Source organism: Monodelphis domestica, chromosome 1, assembly GCF_027887165.1.
Source record: "Monodelphis domestica isolate mMonDom1 chromosome 1, mMonDom1.pri, whole genome shotgun sequence".
NCBI lineage: Eukaryota > Metazoa > Chordata > Mammalia > Didelphimorphia > Didelphidae > Monodelphis > Monodelphis domestica.
The window spans coordinates 64,810,796-64,828,151 of record NC_077227.1 but is presented as its reverse complement, the minus strand read 5'-3'; the positions used below and the strand labels follow the sequence as shown (position 1 = coordinate 64,828,151).

Below are 17,356 nucleotides of genomic sequence, written 5' to 3'. Positions count from 1 at the left end.
TTCCACAAGGCCAAATTCAGGCCCAGGACGCTGAACTTTGGCAATTCGGCATTCAAACTACCCCCAGAAATTCAAGCAAGCAAGGCGCCGTCTCTGATTTGGCACTCTGAAGAAACATGCAGCATTAGAATAAGTTTAGCAACAGATGTACCCTTTCATCCAGAAAGATTTTTCCTTTGAAATATGGCTGGAAATTCTCCACTTCAGACCCAATCTTCTCCTTCACCACAGCATAGAGCGGGACACCCAACAGATCTAGCTGAGGCTTGAGAGCAGAAAGGTCAGCTGCTTCCTGAGAAAAAAAGGAGAGATGGCTTAGTAGACGTGCACATATATACACAAATATATATATATATACACTCCAACAATTTTCTTCCTGATTGATAAAATGATTCACAATCTCCTCTTAATTCTTCAAAGAAAATATAGAAAAAACCCACTCCATTCCAACATCCAAAGAGGCCACCTCCTGATGGAAACCTGGGCTGAAAGGGTCGATTGTCACTGGAACCGAGAGGAGGACAAAGATAGTTTGTTTTCTTTTTATGGCCAAACAACAGCTCACTTATGTTTTATAATATTATTCAGTCAACAAGTGGTAAAGAAGCAGCTTATGTTTCAGGGGTATCTTGTTCGGTTTGGATTCACCGAGACAGCGCATGGAGTATTTTGTTATATTAATTGACAAACCCTTCATGGGACAAAAGGCACAGGGGATGCTTATGGTATCACAGGAGATTTCAACTTTGATAAAGATATTCCATCACAGACAAGGACCTAATTTATATCTTCAACCCAATTAGGGAGGTAGGTAGCATGATGTTTTAGATAGAGTCTAGAACTTGGAGTAAGGAAGACTTAGATCCTATCTAGAATACTTATTAACCTAATAACTGGATAAATCACTTGAACTTGGAGTGAGGAAGACAAGTTTGAATCTTCTCTAGAATACTTATTAACTGGACAAATCATTTAACCTTTGAGAATATCATCCATCCATCCATCCATCTATCCATTCATTCATTCAGAGGGCTTCAAGTGAAGTACCACACACTGTGCTAAGCTCTTGGGATAAAATCCCCCAAAGTTAAATCATTACCCTCAAGGAATTAATGTTCTATTAGGCGAAGTTTCAGTTTCTCAACTAGAAAATAAGAGATAATAAAAGCACCCATTTCCCAGGATCGTAAGGATCAAACAAGACAATAATAATCACAAAACAAATCTTAAAGCCCCAAATAAAGGTGAGCTGCTTGAATGATCATTCTCATCTTATATGCAGTAGAATCCAGATAGAAGCAGTCCTGGAACAGGTCATCCTTCACTGGGGGGGGGGGGGGGGGGCAGCTAGGTGGCACAACTGATAGAGCCCAGGGCCTGGAATCAGAAAGACTCATTTTCCTGAATTCAAATCTAGCCTTGGACACTGGGCAAGTCAGTTAACCCTGTTTGCCTCAGTTTCCTCATTTATAAAAGGAGCTGAAGAAGGCAATGGCAAACCATTCCAGTATCTTTGCCAAGAAAATCCCAAATGGGGTCATCAAGAGTTGGCGTTGCACAACTGAACAACAATTCTCCACTATACACATTAGCTAAACTGATACTACATATATTTTTCTGTTTGGAGGGTGGAAAGCTCTTCCCAGAATCTCCATATATGGAGGGTCTCCTGGGCAGCTGGCTCTTCAGTTTCCATAAGGCTGCAATACCCTAGATTTTTCCACCATGCCCCCATCCCATCTTTTCTTTTTCACTTCCTTTATGTGTTGTCTTCTCCATTAGAATATGAGTATCTTGAGGGCAGAGGTTGTTTTTCTTTTTGTTTGCATTTATATTCCTAATGCTTAGCACAATTCCTGGCACATAGCAAATGCTGAAGAAAATGCTTGCTGACTTGCTTATTGATTCTGGGCCTCTTTATTAATTATTTTGCCTGAAATGTTCCTATGCATACACATACATATCCTTTCCACTCGTCCTTGTGGAAACCAACAGTTTCCATAACATATTGCTACTTAATTAATGTTGGAAGTTGTTTTTTTTTTTCAACTTCTCAGGCTCCTACTTTGAGGATAAAAGAAACTAAAATCAGCACAAGTTCCTAGAACCCCATTGCTGTTTGGAGGCAACACCCAACAAATGTAAATGGGAGTTGCTCGCTTGGTATTATCAGAGGTTTCCTCTGTCTTGCCAAGAGAGCCCAACCCAGCCTACCAAGGACAGGTAGGGAGCCATGAAGGAAATCCCTTTAGGTCAGGGAGTGGGCAAACAAAAATCTGAATAGAATTCTCACTATTACTAATTAGGACATAAAATGCACCAAACTGGAAATGACTCAAGATTGCTTAACGATTAGAGCCATCCAAAGTGGCACTGGGTGCCTTAGAAGATAGTGAGCTCTCTATTACTAGGTCTTCAAACAAAGACTTGTTTGGTTATGTTCTAGAGGGAAAGCTTATTCAGAAGCAAGTTGGACCATCTGGTCTTTGAGTTCCTTTCCAACTATGGTAATGAATCAGTCAATGAGCATTTATTAATTTATCACGTGCCAGATCCTGTGCTAAGAGCTAGGGATCCAAATACAATAAGAGAAACAACCCTTGCTCACAAGGAACTTGGGTTCTAATGGGGGAACATTAAGTACACATAGAATTGTACACAGAATATTTGTAAAGTAGTTAAATACAAGATAAGTTGGGAGGGAGGACATTAGCAGCTGAGGGAACCAAGAAAAAGATTCATGGAGAAGAGGGTGCTTGGACTTAGTCCTGAAGGGACAAAAGGATTCTCTGAGGTCCAGGTGAGGAAGGGGAGCCTAACATGCTCAGGAGTCACCAGTGTAAAGCCAGAGACCAAAGATGAAGTGCTGTGAGTCAGGGAACAGAGAGGAAGCTAGTTTGAGTGGAGGGCAAAATGCCCAACAGGCAGTGATTGATGGGGGTTAGGGACAGTCAAGATGGCCAAGTGAGACGAAGGATTTTTGCCCAGCTCACCCAGGACTGCTTAAAATTCTGACAGATTGAATTCTGATGGAGCAAGTCAAGAAATCACGAGTCATTTTTTTTTCAGTCTGGGGCAGCTTAGCAAGCCAGACCTAGAGAGGGGGGCAGAGGGTAGCCAAAAGGGTGTGTAGAAGCACAACACACAATATTCCAGAACCCAAGAATGGAAAGGGAGCTAAGACAAAGAAGCCAGGGTAGAGCACTGGCACACAGAGAGATCCCTGTGGATCCTTCAAGTAGTCCTGGGGGTAGGAACGAGCACTATTTGGCAGATTCAGGTACAAAGAGGAGTAGCAAGTGTGTGGGGACTTCCTAATGCATTGAACAAGGACCACCTTCTGGATCCAAGGGGAACCAGCAGTTCAGTGGCTCTGAACATACAGGCCTCCCAGTGGGCTTTTTGAGGAAGATTCCCCTCACAGCTCTCACCTGAAAGATGGCTGGAGAAGAAGGAGATGACGATGATTCTAGAGAGAATTCTCAGGGGCATCGGAATAGACAGAATCATCCCTATAGACAACAAAATATGGCGGCGATGCCATATCCAAATCCAGGGATTGGTCCACACTCTTAGGAGAGTCAGTGGTTGTGGTGAATTGTGCATTTTAGTCAGAGCAATGAGTGAGTGATCAGGAAGTTGAAAGATGAGAAACTGGACAACCCCCTTGGATGTTCTCCTGCAGTATGGCCACCTGTGAGTGTGCATACATGCGTATATATATGTGTGGTGCGTGTGCACATGCAGAGGGATGCCTGAGAGGCACGCATATTCGTAGTGGTGAAGGCAGGGTTCCTTGGTGCTCGTCTCTGTCCGAGTGAGTGGTTTGACTGCTAATATTGCAGCACAGCACAAACCAGTGATGGGAGCTGAAACATCCTACTCTGTCACTCATAGCACACAGCTGAACCTGCCTCCAGTTCCCATTCCTAAAGCAGAGAATCTTGGAAGAAAGAGGAGGGAGACAGGCTGCTGACAACTTAACCCCCTTCCTTTGGCATCCCCAGCTTCACTCTAGCTTAGAGCAAGCGTCTCTTCTCACACAGAGCCTTTCTTGATCATTCCCATTCCTCTCGCCATTGAAGTATCCCCTTTCCCTTCACGCTACCCCTACATCATTGCTCTACTTTTATTTTCAGTGTATTTCCCTTTACTTATATGCATACATGTTGATTCTCCCCATTCGCAGTGAGGATGTAGTTGTTTTTTTTTATCTTTGAATCTCCAGGGTTTAACATAGGCTAGATACCCAGTAGGTTAGGGATTCATAGGATAATTGATTTAGATCTAATAGGGAACTTAGAGGTCATTGAGTCTAACCCCCTTTTTTTTGTAGATAAGGAAAACTGAGTCACATAAAATTTAAGTGACACGCCTACGTCACACAACTAGCAAATTTCTTAAGTGGAATTTGAACCCAGATCTTTGTGACTCCAAGTCCAGAATCCCTGTCAACTACACTGAATTTTCTCTCATAATAAATGCTTACTGAGCTGATGTGATTAAGAGAATGGTAATCAGAGAATTCTGACCAGTTTTCACTTTTGTCTCATCTTTAGAGCCTGCCTAAGTAAAAATAGTTAAGTCAAGGCACTCCATAGAGATGTTCCTTTGATGTCTCCTACAGAATATATCCTGGGTGGAGAAGATAGGTAGTTGGCTCAGTAGACTGAGAGCCAGGCCTAGAGAGGGGAGGTCCTGGGTTCAAATCTGACCTCAGACCCTTCTAGCTGTGACCCTGGGCAAGTCACTTCACCCCCATTGCTTAGCCCTTACCAGTCTTCTGCCTTGGAACCAATACACAATTGATTCTAAGGTGAAAGGTAAGAGTTAAAAAAAAAATTAGAACTCAAAACTTAAAAAGAAAAGAATGTTAATAAATAATAAGTAAAAACAAACAAACCCAATGCCACAGAAACAGAGCTATAGACATGTGAAATACAAAGGTCTCTGACATATCACGGCTCTTTTTCAAAAATAAAAGCCTTGAATATAAAACTACATACCTCTCGACACAAAAAACACCCTGGCCTGCGTACTGCCATGATCACTGCCCCACGGTGTTCCCAGAGTTCTCGGGCTTTGAAAGTCTTTGGGGATTCTGGAAGGGAAAGAAAGATATTCAATGTTTTCCAATGCATATCTCACATATTGGTTCGGAGGCATCTAAGCAGTCATCAGAAGAGCTCGCAGACCAAGAACACCAGGCTCCTGGCCAGAAATAACGTCCTGAATTATCTAAGAATAGCGCTGAGCTCCGTGGCTCCATTCTCACCATTATCCAGGGTTTTCAGCTGGATCTCTTCCAGGAACTCCAGGGTGGCGTCTACCGATTTGGTCAGAAACAGATCAGTGTTGGCCAGGATCAAGCTCAGGGCAGCTGCGCCCAGGGCTCCAGCCCCCAGAGACCACATGCTCATGGAGAAGAAGTTCAGGTCCAGGAAAGACATTTCTGGAGATGAAAAGGGACAGTGGATTACTCCCTTCCCCTAACGGGAGCCTGAGGCTCATATGGAAGCCCTGGCAAAGACCCATAGAGAAGGGTCTGCCCAGAGTCATCAGGTGTTTATGAAGTGTGGATCTTGGGAAGAGCTCTCAGGCATACAAAAGTCATCCAAGCGGACCCAGGGCAGCTAAGCCGATCGCAGGGCAGCAGCCTAGCTCAGCAAACAGGTCTGAGGTCCTGAGTCATCCCCAGGAAAGACCATTTAGGTCTCCAGGGTTCATCCTCACCATTTCCCAGAGGAATCAGCTGTCCTTTGAAATCACAGCAATCCTTGTTTATAAAGCCAAGTCTACAAAGACTGTCCTTGCAATAGGTTTTATCTCTATTTGATGCAGCTTCCCTCCATCTGATAAGCTCCCCACAGCTTATCAGGTAGGGATCTAGGTATGGTGGGGGCAGGTTTCAGACTCTGGACACCGACTGACCCCTAGGAGGCACTTCATAAATGTTTCCTGACTGACTGACTTATAATTTCATCAGTATGGAAAACTCCCTGTTTTAACTCAAATTCAGAGCTGTTTCCTCCAAATCTAACATTCTTCCACTCCATTTGGCAGCTAAGTGGTACAGTGGACAGAACACTGGGGCTCGAGTCAGGAAGACCCTACTTCAAATCTGGCCTCGGGCACTTATAAGAAATGTGGTCCTAGGCAAGTCATTTAATGACTGTTGGCCTCAATTTACTCAATTATAAAATGGAGATCATGATAGTACCCAGGTTTGTTAGTAGGGTCAAATAAGAAAAAACTTATAAAATGCTTAGCATAATGTCTCACACATGGTAGGAGCTTAATAATAAATGTTAATGATAAATAATAATTTAATAATAAATTAAGAAATAAAAATCTTCCTTCTAAGTCCATAGAGCTAGTGAATGCCACAGGCAGGATTCAAGCCCAGGTCTTGCCAAGACTATACTATACGCTATATTGATAGGGGAAAGGAGAAGAAATTCAGAGTCACTTCAGTAGGCAGAACCAAAAGGATTTCATGATTGCCTGGACATGATGTTGTGAAGGAGTCACAGACCGCCAAACCACAGTTTCTGGGTCAATACCAGATAGTATCCAACCGAGACTGTTCCATTCAGTAAACACTGCAACAATGGCCCAAGTGATTGCATTACCATCCAAAAAACCAAACTCAAGGCAAAATAATGGTAGTAGTTCTAGCTAAAAGAGCCATGCCATGCTAGATTGCCCATACCCCAATGCTGGAGTCCTTTCAACATCTTGCACTCATTTAGTCAATTCCTCTAATTTCCTGATATGGATGTATGACTCAGATGAGAATACTGTTTAGTTGTGGGATCAAATTCCAACCTAATTGTTTTCCCCAGTTACCCAGCAAGATTACAGGCATGATCATTTTTGAGTCTGTCTGCAAAGATCAGCTTAGTCTGACCTTGTAAGTCTTATGCAGGATCACTCAGCTAGTTAGTGTCCGAGATTGGATTTGATCTCAGGTTGTTCTGATTCCCTCCCTCCCTCCCTCCTTCCCTCCCTCCCTCCCTCCTTCCCTCCTTCCTTCCCTCCTTCCTTCCTTCCTTCCTTCCTTCCTTCCTTCCTTCCTTCCTTCCTTCCTTCCTTCCTTCCTTCCTTCCTTCCTTCCTTCCTTCCCATTTTTTTTCTCTCTTAAAACTCTTACCTTCTGTCTTAAAATCTATACTAAGTATTATTTCCAAGGCAGAAGAATAGTAAGGATAAGTCAACTGGGGTCAAGTGACTTCCCCAGGGTCACACTGGGCTAGGAGGTATCTGAGACTGGATTTGAATGCAGGACCTCCTATCTCCAAGCCTGGCTCTCTATCCACTGGGCCAATTAGTTGCTCCTTGAAAAGTATTTTTCTAAAGATATTCATTTATACTTATAAATACCTTAAAATTATTTAATGATTTATCAAAACTCCTTCATCTTCCTTTGTCTCCCTCTACCCAGCCCTTCCCTACCCACCAACTTTTAAGCTAGGATAATGGTTTTGGTTCCATTTAATTCAAGATTCAAGAACAAGATGGCTTATCTCCTGAGCTCTCCAAGCCATATGATTCTCATCATGAAACTTCTATGATATCCACAACTTCACAAAGAATAAAAATGTCCAAATCTGGGATGAATCTGGAGTAGGGTTTAGAGAATATAATTAGTATATAAACAAAATCATATATTTTAGGTTTTTAATGTATACACAGATATGTGTATATGTACAATATTTATGGTGTATTGTATACACATACTATATATATTTATTTAATAATATACAAACCACACAGACATCCTCACTTGCAATACTAGCTGATTTACATCCATTCTCTTATTTGAGGCTCACAAAAACCATATGGTTAGTCCTCAGAGTATTATTATCTCTGTTTTATAGATGAAGAAACAGATTCAGAGAAGGAGAGTTATTTGTCCATAGTACGTAAGTATCAGAGATAAGATCTGAACCCAGGTCTCACTGACTCCAAAGGCAGGACTCTGTCCACTCTGGTATACTTCCCCTCTACATATAAGGATATAAGAATACATGTTATGTCGCTTCTATGCCATCATTAGACTATGTACTCCTACACTAGACTATGTACTCCTACACTCCTCTATTCATCTTGAATTCATCTGAGTTCCTTGAGAGCAGGGACTCTTTTTTTTGGGGGGGGATCCTTACTTTCCATCTTAGAATCAAACCAAGTATCAGTTCCAAGGCATACAACTGGTAAGGGCTAGGCAGTGGGGGGTCAAGTGACTTTCCCAGGGTCATACAGCTAAGAAACATCTGAGGCCAGATTTGCAGGGATGGTCTTTTACCTCTCTGTAAATCCATCATTTACCACAGTGCCTGGTACATAGGAGGTGCTTATTACATATTTATTGACCTATTTTACTGACTGACGAGTAGAGTCCTAGATTTAACTTGACTACAGAAATAAAAACAGCCGAGATACTAGGGTGCAATTTCCTAGGAGAATGGGAGGTCATCAAACAGACCAAGTACAAAGTTCCATAGTTTCTGGTCTCAGTAGGTCAAATGTAGGACAGTCGCTTAGAGGTCTGGCTCTAGACACCAACCTCCTACTATTGCAAGTCCAGGTCATGCTCCAAATCTTGCACAATTGGTTGTACTTCCCATGAGATCTGAACCACTGCAGTAAGTGGGGTAACTGTCTAGCCAGGAGGCAACATCACAAAACCAGACCAAACAGAAGCACCTTAGACCTGATCTGTTTTTACAGTAAAGTAATTGTGAGATAATTGTTAGTTACTAAACTAAAAAAAAAAATAGTAGAAAGCAAACATCCAGAATCTGAGCAAAGAATAATTTCTGAGAGGGCCGGACAGATTTAAGAGATGATTTAAAAGATTTTTTAAGGTGCAATCAATAGCTTTTCTGTATCCTTAGAGCCAGGAATGATGCTATTCTAGCAGGGACAATTTATGAAACGTAGAGCCTCCTGCTGATGGAAAGACTACATTTAACCAAAAATAACCAAACCCAAGACATCGCAGCTTATTGAGAAAGAATGAGCTCCAGGGACAAGTAGGTGGCTCAGGGGATTGAGAGCTGCTAGATCTAGAGAGGGGGTCCGAGGCTCACAGCTGGCCTCAGGTGGGCGACCACTACCCCGTAAGTAGCACTGACTCACCCTTAACCACTCTTCTGCCTCGGATTGATTCTGAGTCAGAACTAAGGGTGTTTAAAAAAGGAGTTTAAAACAGAAAGAACAATGAGCTCCGACAGGTGAAGGACCTACAAATAAAAACTGCCTGAACCGAAGAAGAATCGTTTGCTTCGTCTGCCCCACTCCCACTCTCAGAACGGAAAGACCGATTCCCCTGCTGCCTTCGGTCTCTACCCGGCACGGTCCTCTGAAGCTTCTTCCTTGCTCTCTCGACGGGACAATCAGCTCAACGATGGAGCCGCGGACGGCAGCCACCCGAGGAGGTTGTGAGAGAAGAGACTCACCTCCGCTATGCAGGACAAAGTCACGGTCCCACCCCACCTCCTCCGCACCACACCAAGGCTCTTGCCCTCAGCCTGGACCCCCGGGAGAGACAAGGCTTTGAGGGCGGAAAGGGCACTTTGCTGTGGAGCTGGTTCTTGTGCTCCCTTCTGATTTATCCTCCAAGGTGCACCCCTTGGGCGGGACTGGGCACAGGGCCAGCACAGAAACCTGGAGCAGATGGCCAATGGCACTGGGGCATCCATTAGCGCTGGCCCGCTGCCAGGATCCCCAGGCGCCCATCAAAAGGGTGAGAGAAATGTTTTGAGTCATTCGCAATCAGGCAGGTTATGACATTTGGCAAGTGGCAACCATTCCCGCTCCTTCCCCAGTGCCCCTGGGCATCGCTGCCCACGTGGTGTCTCCACCAGAAGGCTGCCTAACCCAAGCAGCGGCCGGGATTCCTCCCTCCAAGAAGACCACCTCTCCTTCAACATTTCTGCTCTTTCTTCCTGCCTTTTCACAGAGCCTCGCAGGGACAAAGTGCACTTTCCCCCGCCCAGATTCCTCACTGCACACCCAGGAAGTGTGGCTCTCATCCTGCTGTTAAGAAATCGATGAAATGACATAGCACAGACCTAAAAAGAACTGCAACTTGCAAAGTATCATTAAGCAGCAACATTAAAGGGACGTTCATTCAGCCAACCTTTATTCATCACCTGCTTATGGGCTGAGACCATCTGTATGGACCACATGAACACTGACCAAATGAACTAGAAGCAACGTAGCTACACTTGGAATGAGGAAGACCCGAGTTCAGATCCTTTTCTCAGACATTTAGTAGTGTGATTGTATTAACCGCTCTGGGCTTCCCTGTTCTCATCTGTAAAATGGGAGATTTGGACACCACAGCCTCTAACCTTTCTTCCAGCTCTAAGTCTATGAGAACACAAGATCCCCTGGGGGAATTGTTTATTAATTATTTGGAAAAAATAAAAGCACTTAGTTGGGCAGAATCTTAAAAACTCCCTTTTGACAAGCTAATTTCTGTGTATATGTTAAAATTATACAAGATTACTGGTAAGAGACAATAATAATAATAGGGAAAATCTTGTTCAAAGATCCTCTTATAATTATTAAATGAGGCATGAGAGAGAGGGAAAAGTGGTCATTTTTTGCCAAACGTGTTCACTAGTGTTAAGAAGATGATGAAGCAGAGGGAGTGGCAAGGTGGTTCAGTGGACTGAGAGCCAGGCTTAGAGATGGGAGGTCCTGGGTTCAAATTTGACCTCAGACATTTCCTGGACAAGTCACTTAATTTCCATTGCCTCATTCAAAAGAGTTAAGGCTAATCATCCACACAAGGAAAACTAAGTGGATGAAGAAACTCTATTGTCCCATTTATGTTATGTAGCTGGCTGGACAACTCCTAGAGCTCATCTATCAGTGTATATATGTATATGCACATATACTTATTTTTTTATATTATGGAAGACATTACAAATGGTCAATGAGCTGGGTTCAGAACTGAACAGAAGGAGAGTGAAATAGATTGTCTTTGAGACAATCTTTGCAAAGTTCCTCTTTTTTTAAACCATACCTTTTATCTTGCTATCAACTCTAACACAGAAGAGTAACATGAGCTAGGTGATGGGGGTTAAGTGACTTGGCCAGGGCCACATAGCTAGGAAGCATCAGGCCAGATTGGAACCTAAGTCCTCCTGACTCCAGGTCATACCCCTATGCTACCTACCTGCCCCTTCATAGTTTTTCTAACAACTTCCCCTTCAAATAAAAGTCCATCTTTTCAACGCTAATATTCTTCTGGTGATGGATGTTATATGGCAGCTAAGTAGTGCAGTGGGTAATGGTAGGTCTAGATTTAGGAAGATTCCTCTTCTGGAGTTCAAATCCAACCTCAGACATTTACTAGTTGTATCTCTCTGGACAAGTCCCTTTATCCTGTTTGTCTTGGTTTCCCTCATCTATAAAGTAATCCAGGAAAGAAAATGGCAAAGCATTCCAATATCTTTGCCAAGAAAACTCCAAAATGGGGTCATAGAGTTAGACGCAACTGACCAACAACTGAACAGATGTTACAGGGTTATGAGTTGTGGAACACTAAAACTTATGAAGAAGCTGTAATGAAGGAGAGGAAAGATGATGGGGAAGAAGAGGTAATAAGGGTGAGAGAGAGAGGGAAGGGATTGTTCTATTTATTCTTCTCTTCCAAAAGGAGTATGTCTCCACAGAGATATTTTCTGTGAGATGCAGGACAGGAGACTAAAGTGGGATTGCCTCTGTGAGATGGCAGGATGCCTCCCTCAGAGGAGCCCAGGGCTCCTGAGGTCAAATCTGTCCTTAAGAGGCAAGATGATCTCTTATGCCTCTGCTTCCCCCAGGCACTGTCAGCCCCTTTCAGGGTCTTAGGAGTGGTTAACTCCCAAGGAAAGGTGTTGCTTCCTTTGGTCAGACAATCTTGAATCACTGAGATCTATAAGTCAACCCTCTCTTGGGGAGAGCTGTGACCCTCTCAAATCTTCACTCCTCTTAACTATGTCATTTAAAGGCGGGCCCAAACCCCAATCCTAAAGGTCAAATAATTTATTGAGGTTCAAGCAGGAAGGGGATGGCAGGCAACAACGTGGGTAAAAAGGGAATCCCTACAGATCGTCCCCTCTAGCAGGTTGGCCCCCCAGAGTCTGGAGGTCCCAGGCTTCTCAGCCCTGACCTCTCCCTTTTGCCAGCTTCTTTCTTTCCCATACTCTCAGCTAGCTAGATATTGAAAGTATGAGTCTAGGGTCCTATAAGGGAGAGAGAGAAAGAGAGAGAAATCTCAAGGCAAGGGTCTGTGGATGTTCAAAAGTCCAAATCCACAATCCCACTTGAGGGTTTTAGCCTGCTATAACTGAAAGTCTTAGTGGAGGTATTCAGGGTCTCAGAGGGGATGGTAGATCTCCAAAGAAATAGACTTTTTCTCAGCTTCAGAGAATCTACCTTTCTCCTCTGGCTCCCAGCTGGAAGTAAGTTGTCCCTTGGGTTTTCAAGATTCTCATTCCTTTTTAGAATTCTCAGTTTTTTCTTTTGTCCCTCCTCCACTCTCTCTTCAGCTGGTCTCTCCAAGAGATGATCTCTTGTCCTGCTCAATGTAGAATCTCTCTTTTCTTATCTTACAAGCAAAACTTAGGGGCACCCAAAGAGTCATGGAAATATGCATAGTGGGCATGGGCAGGCTACAATATTTAGAAATGAGAAATCACATTGGAGTAGTGATATAAATAATGACATAAAATAAGATAATAGTAATGAATCTAAATAAATAAATACAAATAATCAGAAATATCAGAAAATAATGAAAAGTAATCAGAAAAGATGGTCCAGTCACACAGTCAGGGCAAGAATGAGCTAAAAACTGAAAGATAAGTTGTGTATTCCATTGATAATCTTGTGGTATCAAAAGAACATGGAGAAGGCCCTCAACATGTTGGGGATACCCTTTTCCTTCCATGGTAAGCTTATAGGAGGACAAAGATAAGAACCACATAAGACGGGCAGGCACGGATGGATTAAATTTTACATTAGTGGAGGGGAAAATGCCAACCAAAAGTGTCAGTTCCAAGGCAGAAGAGTGGTAAAGGCTAGGTAATAGGGGTTTAGTGACTGTGACTTGCCCAGGGTCATACAGCTAGTAAGTGTTTGGGGCCACATTTGAACCCAGGACCCCATCTCTAGGCCTGGCTCTCAACCCCTTGAGCCACCTAGTTACCCCCCAGAGAGGGCATTTTTACTCAGTATTTGATGGACAAGATGTCTACTTAGGACTCTTCAAAAGACTGTATGTGACTCTATGATTAAGTGTTAGGTATAGGAGGAAGTAAAAAGATAAATATGATATAGGGTCCCTGTCCTAGAAAAAGCTTAAGACTTTAAAAGACTATGTGATATCCATGGATGCTACTAGCTGGGCTAAAACACCTATCTATACCATCTAATCCCTATTTGTATTTTATTTAAAGAAAAAAAATGAGACAGAACAGCATTATTTTTTTTATAATATGCTAATTAAATCATTCCAATAATTCAAAGATCTATGATTTCATCAGTGTGAGGATTCCTGTGTAAGGTCCTTGAGGACAGTGATTGTGTTTTATCTTTGCATCCTCAGTCCTCTGCACATAGTAGACATTTTAGAAATGCTTGTCATTTTGAAATGAACTCTCTGTGAGTCTGAAGACAACTCTAATGAATTGCTGCAGCCAAAACACTTCAGCATCTCATAGCCACTCACTCGAGGTGAAGAATCTTTGCCAGTCTGGCTACATTGACCTCAGAGGGCAAGGAGACCATCCCCCAAAGGGCTTGAACCTGGAGCCCTTCCCTCTGGGTAGGAGCTGCTAGAACTTGTGCTCTGCTGAGAATTTGGTGTTGCCCCACATGATGATGAGGCATAACAGGGTGGAGTGGAGGATAAATAAAGTTCTATAAAATAATGGAAAGTATCATCAGTAAATGATTAATTTTTGCCAGAAACAAGTAGAGACACTGTCATATTAGAAATCTTACCTGTACACAAGACCAACCTGGGTGCTCCCTGCAGAACTGTATCTCCAAGAAGATACTGGCCGGAGGCATAGACAGGGAAGCAGGAAAAAATGGGAAAGAGAGGAAGGAGGTGGGAGAAGGTAGGAGTGAGAAAGGAAAGAAAAAGAAAGCGATGCTTATAATGAGGTAGAATAGGAAGGAAGGCAAACATCATAACTTCAGGCATCTCTCCCCCTCTGACAGCGCAGGGGTCAGAGCTGTTCCCCCCATCTTAGTATCCTCCTTTCTTCAAAAGAGGACTGATTCCTGCTTCCTCTCACCTCATGGAAATGCTATGATCCTGGATAGGACACTCCCAGGAAACGACTTCCAATTCTATTCTTCCATTCCATTCATTAATTCAGCACTTGCTCTGTTCAGTGTATTATTTTTGGTACTGAGTAAATTAAGTTGTTAAATCAAATAGAGCTTCTGTACCTCAAGCAATTTATAATCTAGTGTCAAGATGATTCCCCTAGAAGTTAGACGATTAAAGCTAATCTTATTCCCACCTCTATACACAGCTAACCTAAGGAAAAGATCACTTATCAATAATAATATGACACCTAACATTTATTTAGTGATTATAACATGCTAGGCACTGTACTAAGTGCTTATAATTATTACCTCGTTTGTTCATCACAACAACCCTGTGAGGTAGATGCTATTTTTTTTTGGTATATGCTAATATTACTCTCATTTTACAAATGAAGAAACTGAGGCAGACTGAGGTTAAGTGGCTTGCTCAGTGTCCCATAGCTTGTAAGTGCCCGCAGTTAGATCTGTTTTGGAATAACTTCCTCCTTAATTTAAAGCCACACTGACTTCTATTTAGGAGTAAGAATAATGGGTTTAAGGTTAGGTAGAAGTGTAATTATAAGCAAAAGCTTCACGCTTGCTACTTTTGGACAATGGTACCTCAGGTCCAAGTTACACAACAACATATTGCAGACCAATTAGAGTAATGATGAGAAATGACTTCGTCCCTAAAATGAGATTAGAAGAAATGAAAGTTGAAATCAAAGAGTTACTAAAATCTAAAGCAGTAACCGTCAAGACACTTAAGAGCAATACGCATTTTAATGCAAATTCTGGAATTTCTACATAATAACCAAATGGACAACAAAAATAATAATAATAACTCATATGATTTTATTTTTATTTTTAATTTTTTGTTTGTTTTTTTAATTGAAAATTTTTATTTCATTCATATGGTTTTAAAGAGGAGACTTGAATTTTAAAAGTTCTTTTTGAGTTTGTGTAAGTATAATGAAGATTCTAAAGTTATTTATTTGATGCACATATGGAAAGCTATCCTCTGCTTACAATGAAAAAAAGACAATTGATATAAAATGTAGCAACTTTCAGGATAGTTTAAGCCTCTTATGGTTTTGCATAATCTTTGACCCTCATCCTTACTCCAAAATAGTGAGTATTGTTTTTAAATTAAAGAGAAAGTCACTCCAAAACATCTTATAAATGACTTAATACACATAATTGACATCATCATATGGCTCTTTTGAAAACCATGTCAAATACCTTTTCCATCTCATAGAATCCCTCTCCAATGATGTCAAGATGTTATTTGGACTTAATAAGTTAAAAATTCTTCATGTATGTGAAGAAAAGATAGAAACTCAAGGCTTTGATCTTGAATCTAGAAATCAAATTGGCTCAATGGATGAAGGTGATATTTACCAATAATACCATGATTTTCCATCAGGGAAGATAAGATGACCATAAGGCCATCACAGAGAAGAAACTTACTAGTGGGATTAACATATTAAAAGAAAATAATGCCCATTCAATGCCACTCTTTATATCTATTTGGAACTAGGAAATAAAGAATAACAAATTTTTAAAGTACCTTTTAAAAAAATCATACAATAATACATTAGCAAATATCTGTTACTGTGGAAGTTAAAACCTAAGCTAAACGTTGAAAAATGAATGCTTCCACATCATAAAGGAGGAAGAGAACTGAATTCTCAGTACATAATGAACAAGTTAAACCCTTACAGAAATACTCTTTAAACATGCATCCATCATTTGCTGAGCAATAGTAAAGGCTGACAATAGGAACACAACTTAGACTTGGTGAGTGGAACTGTTGGGGTTGAACTCTAGAAAAACCTATGAATTGGCTAAGATCAAAATGTGGAATCCAAAAGCCCTCTGGGGGTGACACCCACATCAGCTCAACTAACATTAACTTAGCAAAGCAGTATCAAACAAATGTTAGGGTCATGTAGATTTATACAGGATTGATGGTTAATATGGTACTAATTCGGGGGCAGCTGGGTAGCTCAGTGGATTGAGAGCCAAGCCTAGAGATAGGAGGTCGTAGGTTCAAATTTGACCTCAGATACTTCCCAGTTGTGTGACCCTGAGCAAGTCACTTGACCCCCATTGCCTAGCCCTTACCACTCTTCTGCCTTGGAGCCAATACACAGTATTGACTCCAAAATGGAAGGTAAGGGTAAAAAGAAAAATATGGTGCTAATTCAGGGCCAGGCTACTGATGTCAGAAATTACAGAAGGGTTATCTTGAGAGAGCTGCAACTTACTGAAGGATGCATCCAAAGAAATGGCAGAAACTTCACAACATATTTACATGGGCACTGTACTCCAGAAACCCAGGCGAACTATTGTCAAGGGAACTCTTGTTGTTTTCCTGACTCTGAGCCTAAAAACACCCAATGACCCCACCTAGGGTCCTGAGATGACTATCTTCCTTTGATCGTCCTCTAGATGGTCAGAAAGATGCACCTTCAGACCACACCTCAATCCTATCGGACATCTGTTTGTCCCCTAAAACTAAGGAATCTTTATGTCCCCAGGCAGACCCCAGTACGATCACCCCACCTCATGCCTGAGTGACTAACTGTTGTGAAGAATGTATAAAATCCCCAGAACTGATGTCGTCTGGGGGACAGCTTCTCCATCCATGCTGTCCCCATGGGGGAACAGCCTTTCCTTTCATGCTGTCCTCCCAGGGAACTGCTCCCCACCTTGCTGTTCTACCTTGCTATCCTCCTGGCCACTCTCAACATTACTTTCTAAATTAATAAATCTCTTTTTGTTTTTAAGCTAAGTTTTGGAGTCATTGCATGCTTGCAAAAGGCATCCTTCCCGAACCCCAAGGGTATCTTTCCACACCCATAACAATATGACACTGGGTTGTGAAAATTTAGCACCTATTAAATAACTAGCAAAACACAATCCATTTGATTAGAATTATACATCAAAAGTCATCTTTCAAAGACTACTAGATAACAAACCTGACAGACCCCCATGCCAAGCCCCCCATCCCCAACCTAAAAAAATTCTTGAG

General features: G+C 42.0%; 1 protein-coding gene across 6 annotated transcripts in view; it reads right to left on the bottom strand.

Annotated features, from left to right (window-relative positions):
* Positions 1–17,356, bottom strand: part of PRXL2A (peroxiredoxin like 2A) — a 59,422-nt gene that overhangs the window by 14,885 nt on the left and 27,181 nt on the right. For 4 of the 6 annotated variants that reach the window (XM_007478519.3, XM_007478520.3, XM_056800149.1 and 1 more), the window contains exons 2-4: positions 5,276–5,452; positions 5,007–5,101; positions 152–292 (exon numbers count right to left, since the gene is read on the bottom strand). In XM_007478519.3, the coding sequence (XP_007478581.1) occupies positions 152–292; positions 5,007–5,101; positions 5,276–5,450 (411 nt within the window). In that variant the 5' untranslated portion in view covers positions 5,451–5,452. Of the gene's footprint in view, positions 1–151; positions 293–5,006; positions 5,102–5,275; positions 5,453–9,464; positions 9,614–14,004; positions 14,060–17,356 lie in introns of those variants that run through there. The other 2 variants (XM_007478518.3, XM_001370559.4) reach the window with 2 other exon arrangements.